The sequence below is a fragment of the Antechinus flavipes genome, chromosome 2, assembly GCF_016432865.1.
Source record: "Antechinus flavipes isolate AdamAnt ecotype Samford, QLD, Australia chromosome 2, AdamAnt_v2, whole genome shotgun sequence".
Taxonomy (NCBI): Eukaryota; Metazoa; Chordata; class Mammalia; order Dasyuromorphia; family Dasyuridae; genus Antechinus; species Antechinus flavipes.
In genome coordinates, this window is record NC_067399.1 from 10356327 (window position 1) to 10378177 (window position 21851).

General features: G+C 44.9%; 1 protein-coding gene across 2 annotated transcripts in view; it reads right to left on the minus strand.

Moving 5' to 3' along the window:
- The window catches only part of LPIN1 (lipin 1), a 123786-nt gene that overhangs the window by 67190 nt on the left and 34745 nt on the right, over positions 1-21851 (minus strand). For both annotated transcript variants that reach the window (XM_051974130.1, XM_051974128.1), the window contains exon 2: positions 6784-6840. In XM_051974130.1, the coding sequence (XP_051830090.1) occupies positions 6784-6840 (57 nt within the window). The remainder of the gene's footprint in view (positions 1-6783; positions 6841-21851) is intronic.

A 21851-nucleotide genomic window follows, 5' to 3' on the forward strand; every position in this document is an offset into this window, starting at 1 on the left:
TCACAAATACTGGGACCTTGTGATCCTCGAAAAACACTTTCTGAAAAGAGTCCGAGGCTTCCCCACAGGAGCGGACAGTGGGCTCCTCGACCAGAAAAAGCTCACCGCTCTGGCCTGGGGTCCGAGGGCCTTCCTGTGGGCGACTTTGGGAGCCTTTGAACGAGCACTCATTAAGGGCCTACTATGCGCCAGGCACACAATACGATATTATACTATACTACTATATATTATATAATAGATAATGACTGATGATACTTAGCTAATAATTATCTGATACAAATATTTTCTTATTTGATCCTCACAATAACGCTGGGAGTAGGTGCTACTATTGGTCCCAATTTACCATCGAGGAAACTGAGGCAGACAGAGGTAAGTCATTTGCTCACAGTCACACAGTTAGTAAAGACTCAGGTCTTCCCAACCCCAAGCTCAAAACTCCATCCACAGTTGTTGAGTCATTTCTGACTCTGATGCTATTGGATTTTCTAGAGTGGCCTGTCACTGCCTTCTCCAGCCCATTTTACAGATGAGGAAACTGAGGTAAGTGGGATGACATGACTTGCGCAGGGTCACAGCTTGTAAGCGTCTGAAGTTCTGGGGACCGGGGGTCAGAGGACATGGGTGGTAGCTATTACCATTAATAGCAGTAACCTCGTTTATATAATGCTTTCTGTTTGGCAAATGTTTTCACGTTAATCTCCCAACGACCTGGGAGGCAGGTGCTATGATTATCCCCATTTCCTCATCTACAAAAGGAATCACATGCAGTGACTAGACACGTGAGGAGGCCACAGTGTCGGGACAACGGCGAGCTGCCCCGACTCCCCGCCCGGCTGTGCCCCAGGAGCCGGGCGAACCTGCTGCCCAATAACAAGCAGCCAACATTCACGGCAGCACTTGTTTATCCGGGCCCCGCCGATCCGTGGCCTCTTGTTTAATTCTCCCAACCGTGGCAACGAGCCGCTATACATTTCTCTTTACAGTTAAGGAAACTGAGGCTGAGGGAGATTCACGCCCAGTCAGAGACTTGAGGGGGTGGAGGATGAGCAATAGCAGGATTTGTCTTGAGCTCCCTGTATTGTCTAATCCAATCTGTACATGAAAAAAGATCCCCTGACTGGAAGCGGAGGCTGTGGGTGGATCCAGCCCCAGCCCGGTCACTCCCCACCTGGGCCAGCCATTCAGTTTTCCTGGGCCTTGGGGGCGCTGAGGTCCCGAGACCACTGATAACACACGTAGTCAATGAAGGGGCTCCATCCCTCTCTTTGGGGTCCCTCTGCCCCTCACGATAATCCCACTTCCAGGGTCTGGATCCGGAGCTGCCCACACACAGAAACACTCCGCTGGGCCAAAGCAGGGATTCCAAGGTCTGTACGGGTGCCTAGCCAAACAAGTGAAGATTAAAAACATCCGGGAAGGACAGGTGAAAGTCACCCCCAGAAAGCAACAGGAAGAGAAATGTTCTAGCCACAGGAAGAGACGTGTTCCAAAGGATTTAATGTGGGCAAGGATTAAACAGAGCGAGCCACCGAGGGCGAGTGGCAAGAACCACCGGGGGCGGCACCCGGGCAGAAAGCTCTCACTTCCAAGCTCTTCCTCCATCCGGGCTCGGCTTCCTGCTAGGACGGGGACACCCAAGCTCACAACAGCTGGCCCCCTCGCTTAAGCAATTTCTTAAGGCACGGCCCACATTCTGAGTCCATTATCAGCCCACCAAAACTCCAGGGAAGGCCTGGGGCCCCCCACTGGCAAAGCAGCTGCGCCGAATCTGGACCCATCAATAAAGCAATCAACCGACCGGTGAGCATATATTAAGCGCTTACTGCATACCAAGGACTGTGCTAGGTCCTAGGGATGAGAAACGTAAAAGGAGCTTGTTATGGGAGGCATCCGCTTTGCCTCTTTCCTGCGTCTCTGTAGTAGTGATGGACAGGCCATAAAAAGGGGAATCAATCCCAGGTGCTGATGGATTATCGATAGACACATGTGGTGCTGTCTGCAATCTCCTTAAGGGCAGGGATTTCCCTTCTGTCCCTGGCACAGAGTGGACGCTTAATGTATGCTTGTTGATTGACACCGATTGCAGATTGGATCATGGCACCCTAGGCTGGCATTGACTCCAAAGGGAAAGAGGCCCCCAACTTTTACAGAGAAGGACCGAGGCCCACAAAAATAACACGGCTTGCCCAAGGTCACCCAGATGCCAGAATTCGAATCCAGGTTCCCGCTGACATCAGAAATCTTTCTGACTTAAGTGGGAGTCATTTGAAAATCATTCTCTAAATGTCATTTTCTTCTACTTAGAGGACTGACCCCATCCAGAATGTTGTATTTAATTTCAAACAAATCATACCTTCCCCAGCACCATGTTCTTTTTGGTCCCTGCAGGGACACTGGGCTCCCATTTCCAACCTCCAGGCATTTTCCCTGGCTGTGCTCCCTCCCAGAATGCCCGCCCTCCTCATCTCTACCTCCTGGCCGCCTGGTTCAAGGGCCACCTTCTACAAGAAGCCTCGCCAACTCCCTCTGAATCCCAGTGCCTTCCCTCTGAGGTGATCTTCATTTGTTCTGTCCATGGCTCCCTCGTCATTGTCGCTTGCACTTCCTCTCCCCAACTGGGCTGTCAACGCTCGAGAACAGGGATTACCTTTGACTTTTTTTTGTATGTCCAGGGCTTAGCCAGTGATCTCTCCGCTAAGCCCCGGACATACAAACCTGAATTCGGGTCTCTCGGTACCAATTCTCCACTCCTCCATTCTGCCGGGCTGCTTATCCCAGCATGTAATCAATCAATCAACATTTAGTATGTACCTACTGTGTACCCGGCACTGGGCTAAGTGTTAAGGCTAAAAATGAATGAATGAAACAAATCCTTCTCTCGAGGAGCTTTCATTTAATGGGAGGGAGGTGCCACAGGATAGTTTATTTATGTATAATATATAATATAATTTTTATATATTATCTATAAATATATGGAAATATATAGACTGAATAGGAAGAGAATTAATACAAATACATAAAAGGTAATTAGGGAGACAGGGCCCTGGCAGCTGGAGGGAAGGGGACGGGAGTTAAAAACGCTCCATGTAGAAATTGAATGAGAAATGTTAGCAAGGCAAAGGGGAATTAAGGCAAAAATAGAGTTATAGAGCAAAGATCACCTCTAACATGGTGGTTGTTGGCTCTCCAAAAATGCAGCCGATTGGCCATCGTCCAACTTGCTTTGACCTTTCTCCAACTCAATCCGGGGCAGCTGGTTTCTAAATTATTGGCTTCTCAATTGTGAAATCTTACAGAAGGACGAGCTAAACTCAATGGGACTTTCTTTAAAAACAAAACCAAATAGCTGGGAACTCACGGAGGACTGAGCTCTTTGGTTTATGTCCTGCCCGTGACTTGACCCATCCACTCATCAGCGGAGGATGGAACATGGACGTTGTCGTCCCCTGCTTCCTTTCATTTTGTCTTGAATTGTTCTATAGGAAAGTAGGCCTGAAAATCTACATTATTTTGAAAGTTATTTCCAAAAGAGAGATATTCGTGGTGGGCGTGCCCACGGGCCGTCCCTCACCAGAGAGCATGCTCACTTCCATGAGATCATTGATACATTGCAGTATTTCCCTGCAAGGAAAAGGATCATGGGTCTGGGAAGAAGTAACAAAGCATGAAGTTATGTGATGCAGGCAATTGAGAGCTGGACCTGAAGGCAGGAAAACTGAGTTCAAATCTAGCCTCAGATAACTTACTAGCCAATATGACCCTGGATCAGTCACTTCACCCTGTCTGCTTTAATTTCTTTGGCCATAAAATAGGCTGGAGCAGAAAATGACTAAACCATTCCAGGATCTTTGCCAAGAAAACTCCAAATGGGAACACAAAAAGGCAGACATGATTGGAAAAAAAATAAAATAATAACAGAACCGCAATAGCAAAAGCTCCACTCGACAACTTCAAGCCGTCCCATAAGCTCCAAATCCTGTGCTCACAGGCAGCAGGTAGGCTCAGGAGCATCGGCCTGGATCCTTGCATTTTACAGAAGAGAAAACCAAGGATTATGCAATCTCACAAGTGGTGATTGTCCTCGAGTCACCAATCCAGATCTCTCCCTACCAGGTGTGTCTCCTGGGGGATGGGAGTCCTCTCCATCACCAAACCACTTCTGCCCACAAGTCAGTGAGGAGGGCAGTGACCCGCTCCCCTCCCCCGCCCCAGCGATGGGGGCCGCATTCCCTTCTGGGTGCGGGTGAATGTGAAATGCTTCCTCTACATGGTTCTGTAATAACTAGACCCAGGCTTCAGCCCTTTCCCTTATTTTCCATTCGTTCAATCATTCACTCACTCAACAAGCATTTATTAAGCACCTACTGCACGTAAGGAAACGTGTTAAGTGCTGGCAAAGCCAAGACAAAATGAAACCATTCCTTCCCGCTCAAGGAGCTTCCATTCTGCTTGAGGGGCACAAGATGTAAGTCAATTCGGAGCATAAAAAAGCAGAGAGGAAATCATTTCTGAGGATGGCCAAGAGCATCAAGACCTCCCCTGTCCTCTCCCCGTCAATATCTGCGTCTCTTTGTAATTCTCCTCATCCCCCTCTTTTCACTGCAGCAGCTCTGCTAGGTTCCCCCAGTTTCCATAGTAACCGGCTCGGGGGACTCCCCAGGAATCCTAGAGCCATTTCCTTGCCCACCCACCTGCCCGAGCAGGGAGAGCCCCGGGAAGCCGGGCGCTGCCGCTCCACACCCAGAACCCTTTGTCTCCTGTTCGTTTCTCCGACCAGAAAGCGGGCACTTACTTCTCTGAACTCTCTCTCCTCTAGTCCACGGACACCCCTCAGCCTTGCACCTGTCCCAACTGCCACCAACAGCTCCCACGGGCCAGGGTTCCTGGCCCCTGATTGGGCCGAGGAGGACAGAATTTCTGGGCAGGGTCTCTTCTGTCCATCTCTAGGACTCTGGATAGGTCAGTCTCTCCTCTTAAGACACCATCCAATTACACGGAGCCCAGACCATGAGGTGAGTCAGGCGACTCTCTTCCCAGGGCCCTCCTTTCCATCCGCATGGCCCGGGGGCTTATGGGCTCATGGGTTCCTTGATCATGGGTTATCTGGACACAGGACCAGAAAGGACCAGCCTCTTAGAGAGAGGACTCGGCTTGTCCAAAGCCACGCTCCTGAAACTGAGCCGCGGCTTTCTCCAATCTAGGGCTTTCTCCTGGGCCACAGCCTCCCAGCGAGTCTCCTGCCTCCGGTTCTCCCTATGACAGTCTATGCTGGAAATCCCACTGGATACAGCCTCCTTAAATACGGCTTTCATTAAACATAACTTAAAGTCTGTTTTCCGAAGCAAAGGTGCCAAACCACCCCCGGGACAAACGGTTCAAAACTCCCTCTCAGCATAAGACTTTACGTTTATTTCCGTTAAGTGTCATTTTGTTAGATTCGGCACAATGTCATAGTTGGGCAAGATCTTTCGGGAGCCCAACTCGGTCATCCCCTCCATTAGGCTTCCCCACCAGCTAAGTATCACCTAGATCTCACAGGTCTTTTTCTGGGGATGCCTTTATTCTAGTCATTGATATAAGTACAGATCTTGAAGACTCTCCAATTGGCCATTGAACGGATCTCAAGTCCACCAAAGAATACTACTGTCTAGCCTTCATCCGTCCACCGCCCTGCAAAGCAGAATGGGTAACTTGGATTTCTATTAAGAAAGCCCTTTGCTTCCCCGTCCCCATTTCCCTTTTTCCCATGTGTTATCCTAAGTATCCCAGAATTTCAGATCCCGAAAAGTTTCCTCAGCACTCCCACATTTTATAGAGGAGACAGCGAGGTAAAATAAGTTGCCCAAAGTCATGCCCGAAGTTAATGATCCAAGATGTCCTTGAAGCCCAATCCAGTTCTCTGTTTCTCATGGCAGGAGATATTTGATATCTTGAAGAGAGATATCTCCGAGAGATCACCTTTGATCCTTCATGTTTTAAAAAGAAAGAAAACTTTGGGCGGGGAAGAGAAGAAGGTATGACTATTTTGAAATGAGCAAAGGGGCTGCCCCAGGGAAAAGGATTTCAGCTTATTCTGCTTATCCCAAGAAATAATGAATGGGTAAAAAGTATAAAGAAACAGATTTGGGATTGACTAAGGAATCATTCTCTAATTCTAATTAGAAAGCGCTTAGCTTAGTAGGTGCTTAATATTTCTTGAATTAAATTAATTAGAGCTGTCCTGAAAAGGGACGGGTGACCTTGGAGGAAGTGGGCTCCCCTATATTAGAAGCCCCTTGACCACGTAATGGATTCTTGCTCAAACGATTGACCTCCATGGCTTCTGAGGTACTTTCCACAGAATGTTGGTGCTCATGTTGTTGGACTGGCTTTCACTGGACTCAAGTTACATTCAGAATGTGCATCCAAAATGAAGAGTTTGGCAAGGGATAAAGATTCGGCGAACAAACAAGGAAAGAAATCTCCCAGCATTTGAAAAGGAGATTTTGCTCTCAGCCTCACAGTTAAAATTAGATTTATTTTTTCTTCTAGTTGCCACAATAAGCAGTCGTGACTCCCAAGGATCAGTGATAACGAATGCCTCGGACAAAAGAGACGGCAGCACGACACATTTCCCAACATCGATGTGAGGGTTTGTTTTGCTTGCTAGTGCTAAAACATTTTCTTTTATATTTCTCTGGGGAAGGGATGAGTAAATTAGGAGTAAGTGGGAGACGGAAGAAATAAATGCTTGCTTATTAGATTTTTTTTAAAAAAAGATTTGCTGCCTTTAAAACTACTCACGTTCAGGTTAGAGGTCCACACGTTTCGGATCCATCCAGGGTCCTTCATCATTGGAATCTAAAAATAAAATTTGAAATGAGAAACTGAGTCACACAAGTGATTTTGCCCTTCTTCCCCACGCTGCCTCAAGGGAACCAGCATGTCTATTATATCCATATGCCAAAGTTCTGCAATCTTAAGATCTAGAGTTCTCAGTAAGAAATGGTAAAAACAGCGTTGACCTTACAGCAAGTCTAATTTTATTAGCAAATGTATAATATAAGGGATCAAATCATCCCCAAAGGGACCTGGTCCCTCGTACAGAGCTGCTGTTACAAGAAGGACAGCCGTGATATCCAGAATTTTCAGCCTTAAGTATGCTCACTCTGGGGAAAGGGAAACAGATGTTCCTAATCTAGAAGACCAGGAACCTAATATTTGGGAGATAAGATTCTCAACCTCTCAGAGCCTCAGATAGCTCATCTGCAAAGTGACAGGGCTGGGCTGGGCCACCACCGAAGTTTCTTTAATCCATGATGTTCTCTGATCTAAGGGCCTTTCAGTTTTGATAAGTTGTGTTCCAAGGTCCCTCCAATATTCTGTGTTCTCAAGTCAACTGATATTCCTTTCAGCTCCTGCATTATTCTATATTCTTAGGTCACGCTAATGCAAACATTGCGTGTTTTAAGTTTATCTCTGATAGTTCCTGTTCTAAGGTTCCTTCCATCTCCTACATGTTCTAACACAGAACGAGGTTGTTCCTAATGTTAACATTTTGTGTCCTACGATCATCTGACATTGTTCTCAGGTTCCTTCCAGTTCTTGAATTCTGTGTTCTATATTCTAAGGTGAGTCACCTCTGATACTCTCCATTCTAAGGCTCCTTTCAGATCCTACATTCTGAATTCTACGTTCTCAGTTCACTCTAATGTAAACATTGTCTGTTCTAAGGTCACCTCTGATATTCTCCATTCTAAGGCTCCTTCCAGCTCCTACATTCTGTATTCTATGTTCTCAGTTCACTCTAATGTAAACATTGTCTGTTCTAAGGTCACCTCTGATATTCTCCATTCTAAGGCTCCTTCCAGCTCCTATATTCTGAATTCTATGTTCTCAGTTCACTCTAATGTAAACATTGTCTATTTTAAGGTCACCTCTGATATTCTCCTGGGTTCTATGTTCTTAGGTCAATCTAATGTAAACATTGTCTGTTCTAAGGTCACCTCTGGTATTCTCCATTCTAAGGCTCCTTCCAGCTCCTGGGTTCTATGTTCTCAATTCACTCTAATGTAAACATTGTCTGTTCTAAGGTCACCTCTGATATTCTCCATTCTAAGGCTCCTTTCAGCTCCTGGGTTCTATGTTCTCAGTTCACTCTAATGTAAACATTGTCTGTTCTAAGGTCACCTCTGGTATTCTCCATTCTAAGGTTCCTTCCAGCTCCTGGGTTCTATGTTCTCAATTCACTCTAATGTAAACATTGTCTGTTCTAAGGTCACCTCTGGTATTCTCCATTCTAAGGCTCCTTCCAGTTCCTGGGTTCTATGTTCTCAGTTCACTCTAATGTAAATATTGTCTGTTCTAAGGTCACCTCTGATATTCTCCATTCTAAGGCTCCTTCCAGTTCCTGGGTTCTATGTTCTCAATTCACTCTAATGTAAACATTGTCTGTTCTAAGGTCACCTCTGATATTCTCCATTCTAAGGCTCCTTCCAGCTCCTGGGTTCTATGTTCTCAGTTCACTCTAATGTAAATATTGTCTGTTCTAAGGTCACCTCTGGTATTCTCCATTCTAAGGCTCCTTCCAGCTCCTGGGTTCTATGTTCTCAATTCACTCTAATGTAAACATTGTCTGTTCTAAGGTCACCTCTGGTATTCTCCATTCTAAGGCTCTTTCCAGCTCCTGGGTTCTATGTTCTCAGTTCACTCTAATGTAAATATTGTCTGTTCTAAGGTCACCTCTGGTATTCTCCATTCTAAGGCTCCTTCCAGCTCCTGGGTTCTATGTTCTCAATTCACTCTAATGTAAACATTGTCTGTTCTAAGGTCACCTCTGATATTCTCCATTCTAAGGCTCCTTCCAGCTCCTGGGTTCTATGTTCTCAGTTCACTCTAATGTAAATATTGTCTGTTCTAAGGTCACCTCTGGTATTCTCCATTCTAAGGCTCCTTCCAGCTCCTGGGTTCTATGTTCTCAATTCACTCTAATGTAAACATTGTCTGTTCTAAGGTCACCTCTGGTATTCTCCATTCTAAGGCTCTTTCCAGCTCCTGCATTCTGTGCTCTATGTTCTAAGGTGGCTCCTAGCACATTCTAAGATTGACTCTGGTTTTCCCAAGAGCTCTGACTAAAGCCAGTGCTCCTTCCACTAAATCTTGCCGTCCCCCAAGTTGGATAAGCTTCAAAAACCAGGCCAGGAGCAGACTGTGGAGCGGTCACCAAGACTGAGCATCCTAAGGCTTGTCACGGGAAACTTAGCCACCAAGAGTGATTTTTATTTTTTAATTCCTAGTAACTCATAAGGAAGTTTTTACTAGGGCATAGAGAGGTGGCTCTCTACATCGGGGATTGTCAACTACCCTAAATCTAGAATACAGAGCATTCAGGTCGTGGAAGTTGCTAAAATGTGGAGGCAGATTTGCCTGAAGGCTGTGGCTGGAGAGAAGGCCAGGATTCCAGTGTGTCCCTGAGCCGGCCAGAGTGGACGGCAGCTTGGGCCTTGGTCCGTGTGCCCACGGGGCAACTTGCAACTGAATTCTGTGCTGTAGCAGCGTTAGAACCGAGTCTGGCCTCTCTGAAGGCCTCTCATGGGGGAGAGTGCTAAGGCTTCACTCTTAGAAACCGCAGCAAACCCTGGGCGGTCCTGTCCTCCCGGGTTTTGATGCAATAGGAGGTGGGTCCTGTATTCATTAAAAGGAGAGAATTCTTGGATGTTTCTTCAATTCTCTAGGACATCTGGCAGCTGATCTCCCCCTGGGAGCCCGGAGGAGGGACTGACCTTCCGCCACCCCAGGAAGCCCAAGGTTCTGGCCTCCACGTGGCAGATGGAGCAGGAGGAAACTTAGTGGGAAGAGCTGACCGCTGGCAGCCTCCTTTATTCTACGGGCCTTTCTTGAGCTGACCAGGAGGTGGATTTGTCCGGACTTAGACACAAGTTTGAAAAGTTCCAGCTCCCCGAGACTCTCAGCCAGAGCCGATAAATGGCAAGCGGAGAAACCCTGACTGTCCTGCCAGAAGACTGGAGGGATCTGGGATGAGTCGTTTGGACAGAACAAAGCAGAGCTGAAATGGAAAAGGCTTAACTAGCGATCCAGACACTCTTTCGTGTTTTAATGCGTCTGAGTCCTGACCTTTTAGTCCAGGGCAAACAATAGTTATAAAAACACCGGATGGTCTTTTAGGTTTTGATGTCAATGAGCAGAAAATGTGAAACTTGGGTGTATTGAACAATTCTTCCGTTTGAAGTAAATAAACGGTTTCTCAATACTATACATTGAAAGCTTTTCATCCCAACATCTGGGGGAGACTTGATATGACCCAAACCTATTCGTTAAATAATCTCTTTCCACCTGAGTCTCCAGGATGAAGCTATATAGATCCATCATTCGCCAAGCATTTATCGAGCACCTACTGTGTGCCAGAAATTCTTAGATGTGGGGATACAAATAATATATAACAAAAAATTATTATTATTATTAAATAATAATAATTAAATACTCCCTGCTCTTGAAGAGCGAGACACAACAGAGCCCTCTTTCTATTTGGAAGTCGGCTTTTCCAGAACTAAATCGCAGCAAACTCTGAGCCGAGCGGGTCTCCCGAGTGGCAAGAGAGAGAACATGGTGTCCCAGCAGCCCAGCTGCAGTTCTCATAGAGGAAAAGTGTATTCTGAACCACTTCTCAAGATGGGCACCATTACTGCTATTTTAGTCCCTTGTGAAATATTGGGTTATGTTGCAATAAAATCGGGGATCGAGCAGATAGATGTTCCGGGCCATCACTCAGACTTTTCGGGGCACACGGTAAAAGTCACGCTCCCCAGCAGCTCTCTGAGGACAATGGTTAGATTGAGCTGCTTTTCACGAGGTGGTCTAGGCTTCCCGCCAGCAGCTCAAAGTCCCAGTGTTTGCATTGGCCCCTGATGGAAAATGGAGCTTCAAATGCAACAGCCAGCGTGTGGTTTTTTCCTGATAGGATCAAGAGAGCTTTGGATTGGGAGAAGGGGAGGCTGAAATCCAGCCGTGTGGATTGGCCAAGCGTGGCCCTCGGGAGAATACCAGGGACGGCCTCAGGAGGAGAGCCCCAGGCCCAAAAATAAAACCATGGCCTCTGAGGTGCCCACAGAGAGGTGGGGAACAGAGGGGCGATGGCACAGGGGCGGCCTCAGGAGGGGAGAACCCACAGGCCCAAAAATAAAACCATGGCCTCCCAAGCGTCCATGGAGAGGTGGGAACAGAGGGGCGACAGAACAGGGGCTCAGGAGGACAGAGCCCACAGGCCCAAAAATAAAACCATGGCTCCCAGGTGCCCACGGAGAGATAGGGAACAGAGGGGCGATGGCACAGGGACGGCCTCAGGAGGGGAGAGCCCACAGGCCCAAAAATAAAACCATGGCCTCCCAAGCGCCCATGGAGAGGTGGGGAACAGAGGGGCAACGGCACAGGGACGGCCTCAGGAGGAGAGAGCCCACAGGCCCAAAAATAAAACCATGGCTCCCAGGTGCCCACAGAGAGATAGGGAAGTCAGCCGTCCCTGTGCCTGTCACCCCTCTGTTCCCTCCTCTTCTCTCATGTGTGTTTACATATACATATATACTTATATCTGTACATGCACGTACACACACATGTATTTACCTGCATTGCATTATGTACCCATGTACATGTGTGCATAAACAGTTACACGTATGCAAACATACTTACACTGCATGTATGTATTTACCTATATGCTTATGTGTATACATGTGTGTATATGTCTAGATACACACACTTTTGTGATACTGAAGAACTGGAAACAAATTGGGTTCCCTTTAATTCTGGGCAATCACTAATAAATCGTGGCACGTGGACATAAAGTAAAACTACCGAGCCAAAGGAAATGACGTGTCCGATAAGTGCAGAGAAGCCTGGGAAGATCTTTATGAGCAGAAGCGGAGCCAAGAAAATATGCCCAATAATGACATCAATTTAATTAAAGGTTAACTGCACCCCAAAAACAAGTAAATTAATAAAATTATAAAAATCAAACAGAAGTCAAAGAGAGAGAAGAGAGCCCCAAGATAGGCTTGTGGAGGTGGGAGTTCTATTACGTGTGTTTTTGTATTTTTCTCAATCAGTGGGCTCGACCTTTTTCTTTTTCTTCCTTATTTGTTATGCTGGAGGGTTCTTGGGGATGGGGAGGGGGAGAGAAATATGAGGTGATATTATATGAGAAACAGAAAATATCAAGTTAAATATATATATTTTAAGGGGGAGGTAAGGAAGGCAGAGGGGAATAGCTTTCCTCGCTGAAGAATTGTTTCTTCCCCAAATTATAGTGGCCCCTTTTCATAAAGGAAGGCTGGACTCTCCTATTAGAAAGATAGTTCCCCTTTGTACTTTTCTTCTCCATTTTTAGCATGGTGTTTTGCACACAGTAAGTGATTAATGTATGTTTTTCATTCATCCAGTTTTAGGATTATAATCTAGAGCTGGGAAGGACCTCAGAGGTCATCTAAGACCTGTTCAGCTGGATTTGTTTTTCCTAGGTTTCTATTTTTATTCTGAACTTGGAGGAGGGGAGAAAAAAAGGGAGAGAAAAGGAGAGAAGGGACAGAAAAGAAGGAGGGGAAGAGAAGAGAGGACAAAAGGAGAGTAAAGGGGAAGAGAAGGAGGATAGGAGAGAGAAGCAGCAGGAAGAAGAGGTAAGAAAAAATAGGAGGAGAGAAAAGGAGAGGAAAATAGAGAAGGAAGGGACAGAAAAGGAGAGAGGGAACAGAGAAGGGAAAGGAGTAAAAGTGGACTAGAAAAATAGAGAAAAGCAGCAATAAGAGGTAAGAAAGAAAAGGAAAGAAAAAGGAGAGAGGGGAAAAGGAAGAGGAAGGGAGAGAAGCAAGGGACAGAAAAGGAGAGGAGGAAGAGAGGATGGGGGAAAGGAGGGAAGTAAAAAGGGAATAGAAGGAGAAGACAGAGAAGCAGCAGAAAGGGGTAAGAAGGAAAGAGAAAGAAAAAGGGGAGAGGGAAGAGAAGTGGGGGGAAAGAGGGGAGAAAATGGACAGAGAGACACAGAGCAAGTCTATTGCAACCCCAAAGAGAAAATTTTCAAAAAAAGTCGAAGATTAATATGATTCACCCCCAGAAAAATGCAATTTTCCCACGAAGGGAAACCATGGGCATTCCTAGGAGCTTGCTGGAAGGCCCGCGAGATAATTATGATCCTGTGCACGTTACTCATGGAAAACATACAAGACTCAGGGAATCCCGGCCTGTCAGACCTGCGATGACCTCAGGGGCCAGCTATTCCAACAGACTCGTTTCTCAGATGAGGAAGGTCTGAGCACACGTCACACAGCTGCTACGTGGCAAGGGGCAGGCCGGAGCCGAGGCCGGCACCATCCCCCCAGCGGTGCTGAACCCCCTCTGTCCCTCTTTCCCACACGTGGGCTGCTCCTTTCTAAGTCTTTGGAGGCGTTTGGACCCTGCTTTGGAATTATCTCTGGGCAAACCCCACCCTGGGCAGGGAGGAGCTCTCTTACGGCCCATCCTCAGTGTTGGGTTCCATTGTTCAGTCCTGGTTCGCTCCAAAGATCAAATAGCCCCCCCTGGAGACGCTTCCCCTTAGACGCCCCAAATCAGGGCTATGGACAAAGTACTTCCCTCCATCTCAGAAATCCGGGGAGACAATCCCATTTCTGACAACAGCTTTATAAAAATAGGGAAATCTCTTCGCCTTGCTAGAAGACGTTAATTTGCTCATCCGAAAAATGGGGATAAGAATATGGTACTCCTCCTCCACCAGATTATAGAGGGAAAATAGTTTGTGCTATAGGTTTAGAGGCTGGAAATCAAGCCAGAATTTTATAGAGGGCTGGACCAAAATCACTCAAATTATATGAGGAAGAGCATGGTTCCATCTGGGCCAGCATGCCGTGACCCCTCCCTGTATTTCACTTCCTCATCCAAGCTCTACATCAGTTTAAGTCAGACTACACCAGGAAGGTTGTTGAGGGAATTAGGGCAAGTCGGGCAAACTAGTACATTTTTGGTGGAACTGGTTCCAGCATGCTGTGAAGCAATTTGGAATTATACAAAGAAAGTACCTGATATGTCTAAACTCTTTAGCCTAGAGGTTCCTCTGCTGGACATATCCCTCAAGATTTCTATGTTTATTTCGAATTGAAGCGACTTCATGAAAATTTGCAGGCAGTTTGCATGATTTGCTCAGTCACGCATTTATAGGTGTCTGAAGGAGGATTTGAATTCAGGTTTTCTCACTCGAATTTCAGCAAAGTAACTAGGAGACACAGTCAATAAAATATCAACATGATGGTTGCCTTAAAGACTTGACTTCTGCAGAACTTTTTCTTCTTAAATTTTTATTTGAAGAGATAATTGGGGAAAAGGTAAAAATACTGATATAAATAATTTTTTTTAATTTAAGACCTGTGGTCCAGGGAAAACTGGTCCAGTTTTCCCCTTAATACAAAGTACCCCAGAAGCACCTTTGTGCAATCTTTCTCCCCCATTGTCAGGGGGAGATCTCCCTGTACAAATACACGCAAACATCTCCTTGCGTATCAATCCCCAGGCTCCCACCTCTGTAACATGGCCATTCTAGACCTCACACCAAGAACAAACCAAGACTAGATAGTTCTTCGTGCTATTGATATTTTAAATGCTGAAAACATGGTGACAAACGACATCAGAGGGGCCGAAGCCCTGAAGTCAGATGCTAGCTACAAAACTACAGCTAGGGAGAGGCAGGTGGGATTTTATTTGGGAGACTTAGTTTCTCCTGGAGAAACTAAGGACCACCTGGTCCTGAAATCATAGTCCTGAGATCACAGGCTCCACCAGACCCTCCCACACAGCACCACCCCAGTCCTTTGTCTGGCTTCTGGTGTGCTATCTCAGCTCTGTCATTGTACCCCTTCCCCAGGATTAGCTTTTCCACCTCCTGCTAACCTCTTGGAGAATACAGAAGGCATTCTGTGGGATGGGCCAACCCATCTGCCAGTATAGCTAAATCACAATCAGTTTGTTCTCCCTAATAGCTCGTTAATCTCTTGCTTCCACTTCCACCCCCAACTTCTTTAGCCCCGGGTGAAAGTGTTTTTACTTCAAAGTCTGGTATTCATTATTTAGGTGTCTTGAAGCAAATCACTTAACCAGCTCAGTTTAATTAAAGAGAGGGGGTTGATCCAGCAAGAATGATTCTAGGTCTATATTCCAAAAAAAAAAAAAAAAGGGGGGGGGGATTTATTCATACAAACATATTTACAGGAGCTCTTTTTGTGGTGTCTAAGAATTGGAAATGTAGGAGAGATGCCCATCAGTTTGGGAATAACTAAGCAAGCTGGTTTGTGATTGTAAAGGAATACTGTTGTGCTATAAGAAATGACCAGCAGGATGATTTCAGAAAGATCTGAGAGACTTACAGGAACTGATGCTGGGTGAAGGGAGCAGAAGCAGGAGATCATTGTACATAGTAACAGCAATATTGTTCAGTGAAGAATTGGGAATGACTCAGCTATTCTAAGCAATACAGTGGTCCAAGACAATCCCAAAGGGCAAATGAAGAATACGCTCCATCTCCAGAGAAAGAACTGATATGGATCAAATACAGAATGAAGCATGCTATTTTTTCATGTTCTTTCTCTAATTTTTCTCATTATTATCGTTATAGTTACAATGTAAAACATAATAATTGCCCATGTATAACTTGTATCTGATTACTTACTGTCTCATGGAGGAGGGAAGGGAGGGAGGAAGAGATAGAAAGTGGAACTCAAAATTTTAAATATGTTTTTAAAATTGGAAAAAAATTTTAATATGAGATTTTTTTCCTTTTTGATCTGATTTTTTGTGCATCATGATCATTGTGGAAATATATAATGAAGAATTGCACATGTTTAACATATATTGGATTATTTGCCATCTAGACAGGGGAGTGAAGGGAAGGGAGGGAGAAAAAAAAAATCGGAACACGAAGTTTTGTAAAGGGGAATATTGAAAATTATCTATGCATATGTTTTGAAAATAAAAAGCTTTTAAAATGCAAAAAAAAAAAAAAAAGATATGAGATGACTTCTAGAGCCCCTCCCAACTCTTATGTCCTCACCATTGTTCAATTCTGTCTAATTCTTTGTGATCCCATTTGGGGTTGTCTTGGCAGAGATACTAGAGTACTTCGACATTTCCTTCACCAACTCATTTTACATATGAGAAAACTAAGGCAAACAGGATGAAGTGATTTGCCCAGTGGGGTTAACATGGCTAGTCAGTGTTTGAGGTCAGTTTTGAACTCGGATCCTCCTGACACCAGACCTGGTGCTCTATCTACTGTACTACCTCGCTGCTCTGCCTAAATCCTCCAATCTCTCCCAACTCTGACATTTTGTGTTCTGTGTTCTATATCAAGGGTTCCTAACCTTTTTTGTGTGTCCTAAATCCTATCAGAATAATTTTTAAATGTGCAAAATAAAACACATAAAATTACAAAGGAAACCAAAAGTTAGTTTAAAAAATTAGAGCATGTGCCCCTATTCTAAGGTTTCTCCAAGCTCCAGACTCTCTGATTTGTTCATTCACATGATAGACTGCTTTTCTAGATTTACACTAACAATAATCTTGACCTCAATGCATTCACTGCCCATCACCCTAATCTTCTTGCTGTGGTAAGGCACCTAGAGCCTCCTGGACCCTCTGACAGGGCTCTGAGCAGGGATTGGTGGGCTCAGAAATGAAAACAAGTCACATTATTTTATTGTGATATTTATTAGGGTGGTGACAATTTGTCAGTGAGCTCCAGGGCAGCCCAGATCATAGAAACCATACCCATCCTTGCTCCCGCTAGTCCAGCTGCTCAGTTTCCATTTATAAAGATGGCATTAAACAACTCCAGGGCAGGGGAGAACCTTGTGTTCTAGCCTCACATTTCTAGCCCAGCCTCTGGGGGAGAGGGTCACTGGAGGAGGCGGCTGTGTGGGTCACTCCCAGAGACCAGAAAGCAGGCATTGTTCTCATCCCCAGCTTCCCCTTCTCCAAAACCAGTCTGTAAACACAGTGTTCCTCAGCCCTGGGGAGACTGGGCTTCTCTCCCAAGGGCAAAACTTCCCCCACAGCTGTAACACTCAGCTGGGAAACATGTTTGTCCTAACGCATGCCCAAACAGCGCCACAGGCAGCCTACCCTGGGGCAAAGAGCACAGGCTTTGTTGTCAGAGAAGCTATGTTTGATCCTCGGGGCTCTGAGCGACCTTGGACAAGTCAGGAAAATGAGAATTTGGACACTGATTTCAAAAGTCTCAGCCACACTCCCGGGATCTCAAATCCCACTAATTTGCTAAAAGAGTTTGGGCAAGTTACATCCCTATTGAGTTTCATCTAAAATTAGGGGCTTCCCATCACTGGGGGAATGGCTCCGTAAACTACCACATGTATTTGTGATGGGATATTATTATTCTGTGGGAAATGATGAGCAGGATGCTCTCAGAAAAACAAACAAACAACAACAACCAAAAAAAAAAAAATTAACAACAATAACCTGGAAAGTCCTCCATCAACTCAAAGTGAAATTTCCTGTATACAAAGTAATAGTAATATCCTGGGATGATTTTGCTATTTTCAGTAGTATAATCATCTGAAGGACTTTTGATGAAAAATCCTATCCATACCTAGAGAAGGAAATGATTGTGTCTGAATTCAGTTTGAAGCATTTTCTCTTCCTCTATCTCTTTAAAAAAAAAAAAAAACTTAATTTTATTTGAGGATTTTAAATTTTCATTATGATGGGAGATCTAAGTTGTCTTTCACAACATGACTTTATGAAAACGTTTGCATAGCTTCACATGTGGTTTCTTAATTGTGGGTGGGGATAAGGGAGAGAACCTAGAACTCAAAAATTTTTAAAAATACATGTAAAAAAAATTTTAGAAGTAATTGGGGGGGAAATATTAAATAAATTTCATTTACATTTTAAAATATATTAAAAATAAATTTAGGGACTTGACAGAAATTTTGGAAGGAAGAGGGCCATTGGCCTCAGAGGAACTGAGTTCAAATCTTATCTCTCTTTGTTGTTATCTGTGCGATTTGGGGGGGGGGGGTTACTTCAACATTCTAAGCTTCAGTTTCCTCATCTGTAAACTAAGCATATTAAATCAGATTAGGGTTTCTTATCCTTTTTTGGATCGTGGGACCCTTTGGCTTTCTGGTGAAGCCTACATGTCTTTTCTCAGAAGAATACTTTTAAAACTTTAAAATACAGATCATTATAAAGAAAGTCAATTCCATGAAAATACCTCTTTCTATCTCTCTGTCTCTCAAAATTATTCAGAATTTTTTTGGCAGAGATACGGAGTGGTTTATTATTTCCTTCTTTAGCTCCTTTTTTACAGTTGAGGAAACTGAGGCAAGCAGATATTATGATTAATGGTTAAAGAGGGTTAGTGTTCATGATCCCAGAGCTAGTAAATATCTGAGGTCACTTTCGAACTCAGGTCTTTCTTACTCCAGGTCCTACACTTACAGGGTTCATTTTAGGGTAGGATTAAGATTATAATATACATATATATATATATGTGTGTATATATATATGTATGTGTGTGTGTTGTGTATGCATGTATATATTGTAGTGTATATATTCAAGATCACAGACCCTAGGTTAAGAATACCTGGACTAGACAATTTCTAAGATGTTCTCTACTCTAGAAGTTTCAATGGCTCCCCATTGCCTTCTAGACAAAATGCAAACTCCTACAATTCATATTTAAAACCTTCCTTATCAGGTCTCAGTTTTCAAGCCAATGTACATTATTCCCCCTCAGATACTCCATGCCCCAGTGTTAGGATTCTTACAAAGTGATGTTGGTTGTCTAATTTAGCATGGTACTCAACAAGTTCTCTAGCTCACTAGTGTATGTAGCCCTCATTGGAGTTCTACAAGATTCACAAGTCCAGGAGATTCACAAGTCACAGCTCCCACAATCCCACTCTCAGAGGCGGAGTTAACCTTTGAGTTCACACCTCTAAAAGAGCATATAAAAGGAGGAGCCTCAGCCAGGAGTTAGTTGAGGAAATTGAGAAGCCAGGATTCAGATGGACAGAATGAAGGATCGGGAGAAGAGAGGCTGAAGCTGGAAGAGGCAAAAGAACTAGCAACAAGAGCTCTTGGAACCGAGGAGAGAGATAGGCCTCTAAGAAAGCTAACCGGGCTATTTTGAAGGGGACAATAAAGGACTGGATTTTAACTCCTGCCTGCATTTGAGGTGATTATTACTCTGAACTGAGAGGAAAGCTGCTTCCAGAAGCCCCCCAAGAAACCTGCTCCCAGAGAACCATTATATCTAAGAGAAGAGAACATTTCACTCCAGCCTACTTACTCTTATTCATCTCCTGCCTCCAGGTTTTTGCACAAGCTTGTTCCCTCCTCATCTCTTGGTCTCAGAGCCCTCTAGGTTCCTTCAAGGCTCTGTTCCAGTGCTACCTCCTTCAAGAAGCCTTTCCTGTTTTCCTCTATTTCTATTCTATCTCCAAATCACTGTATATTTATTTTATAAACATCCTATGTTTACTCATCTGTGATGCATCAGATCTCCCCGGGAGAACAAAAGTTCCTGGAAAGCAGAGGTTATTTTACTATGGTATTTATATCTCCAGAGCCTAACATAGCACTAGACAAAGATTCGATACTTTTTTAAAATGCTATTAAGCTTATTTATTGATTGATCTCTTCATAACTTTATATCAAGGAGATAGTAGTTCATCCAAAAAATATCTAGGGTCCTAGTGGGCCTCAAGTCTAATGAGTCAAGCATGTGAAATGGCAGAAAAAAAAATAATAATGTTTTTGTTAAACTGCTTTAAGAAAGGCCTCGTGTCCAGGATAAGGAAAGGAATGATCCTGGTTTTCTCTGCCAGGATCAGACTAGATTTGGAGTTCAGTTCTGAGCCTTACCTAGGAAAGACATAAGGAAACTAGAGACTATCTAGAAAAAGAAAAAGGCCTTCAATTTCATGCCACATGAGGCTTAGTTACAGAAAAAGGGACCGTTTAGGTAAGGGTAGAGATGTGGGGTAGATGGCAGGGCCGGGGAGCTCTGCCCTCCTGTATTTTAAGGCCTAGCGCATGGAAGGAGGATGGGACCTGCTCTACTTGGCCCCTGGAAAAACTGACGGATGTTGCAAAGCCGCCATTTGGGCAGGATATCAGTAACAACTTCCTCCCAAGGAGATCTTTCAGGAAGTAGAACGGGTTGCTGCAAGAGGCAGGGAATTCCCCTTCATTTAAAGTCTCCAAGCAGAGACTTACATGAACTGACACTGAGTGAAATGAGCAGAAGCAGGAGATCATTATATACCTCAACAACGATGCTGTATGAAAATGGATGGAAGTGGATTTCTTTGACAAAGAGACCTAACTCAGTTTCAATTGATAAATGACGGACAGAAGTAGCTACACCCAAAGAAAGAACACTGGGAAATGAATATAAACTGCTTGCATTTTTGTTTTTCTTGCCGGGTTATTTCTACCTTCTGAATCCAATTCTCCCTGTGCAACAAGAGAACTGTTCGGTTCTGCAAACATATATTGTATCTAGAATCTACTGTAACCTATTTAACATGTAAAGGACTGCTTGCTATCTGGGGGAGGGGGTGGAGAGAGGGAGGTGAAAAGTCAGAACAGAAGGGATAATGTTGTAAAAAAATTACCTTGGCATGGTTCTGTCAATAAAAAGTTATTATAAAATTAAAAAAATAAAATAAAATCTCCAAGCGAAGGATGAAGGCCACTTGTTTGGGACGGAAGTTGAGATTCTAGGTGCCTTCCAGCTCCACTGGGCAACAAGCACTTTATTAAGTGAGCTGGGGCCTACAAAGATTTTAAAAAATAGTAGTCCCTGCCCTAAAGGGATTCCCATTTAATAGAGAAGACGACATGCAACTAACTAATTACAGAAATAATCCTTAGTGCTTCCCATACAGGAAGAACCGGAGATCTCCGAGGCTCGCGCTTGGGGTGGGGACTGGCATGGAAAGGCTTCTTACGGAAAGCACCATTGGAACTGAGCTTGGAAGGGAACAAGTGGAGATGAGAAGGAAAAGCATTCCGGGCCAGAGGACCCTGAAAAATAGAAGTCTGGTGCTGGAGGGTTCTGGTGGGAGCAACAGGAGGAAGGTCGATGCTTCTGGGCCAGAGAGAGGGGAGGTGACGGGAAGTGCAAGCTGGAAAAGAGTGGAAAGGTAGGAAGGGGCCTCTTGGGAAGGGCTTCCTGATCCTGCAGGTAAGAGGGAGACCCAGAATGGCGAGGTCTGGGCTTGAGGAAGATCTCTTGGGCTCCACTCTAGGGTCAGCAGGGGTGAATGACAGAGTGGAGGAGGAAAGGGATTGGATATTCTGTGATCTGGGGGAACCTCGGTTTTCTCATCTCTAAAACTAGGGGGTAATTCGAGCGAAAGTCCCAATTAGTCTACATACAGGACAGGATGCTTGGGTGACCCAGTCTATCTCGGGCAACAGCTCCCAGCAGGGCTCCTGCCTGTGACTGGAGGGTATTTCCGATGGGAAATGAAGTAGCCCCTTTATTTCTGGCATTTACGTGCCAATCACAGTGACGAGCATTGTGGGAGAGAACAGAAAAGCTCTAGGACCGCCCTGCCCTGAGGGACCGCACGCTCTAGTGGGGAGACAAGACGCATCTGTGGCAATGAGAGGCTCGGGGCATCTTGGGCCACCTCAGGGTATCCTGGGCCTTCCCAGGGCATCTTGGGCCATCTCAGGGTATCTTGGGCCTTCCCAGGGCATCTTAGGCCATCGGGGCTGTAAGAGTCGAGGGAAAGGAGACCCGGGACTGAGACCCAGCTCCGCCACCGACTTACCGAAAGATCGTGGCA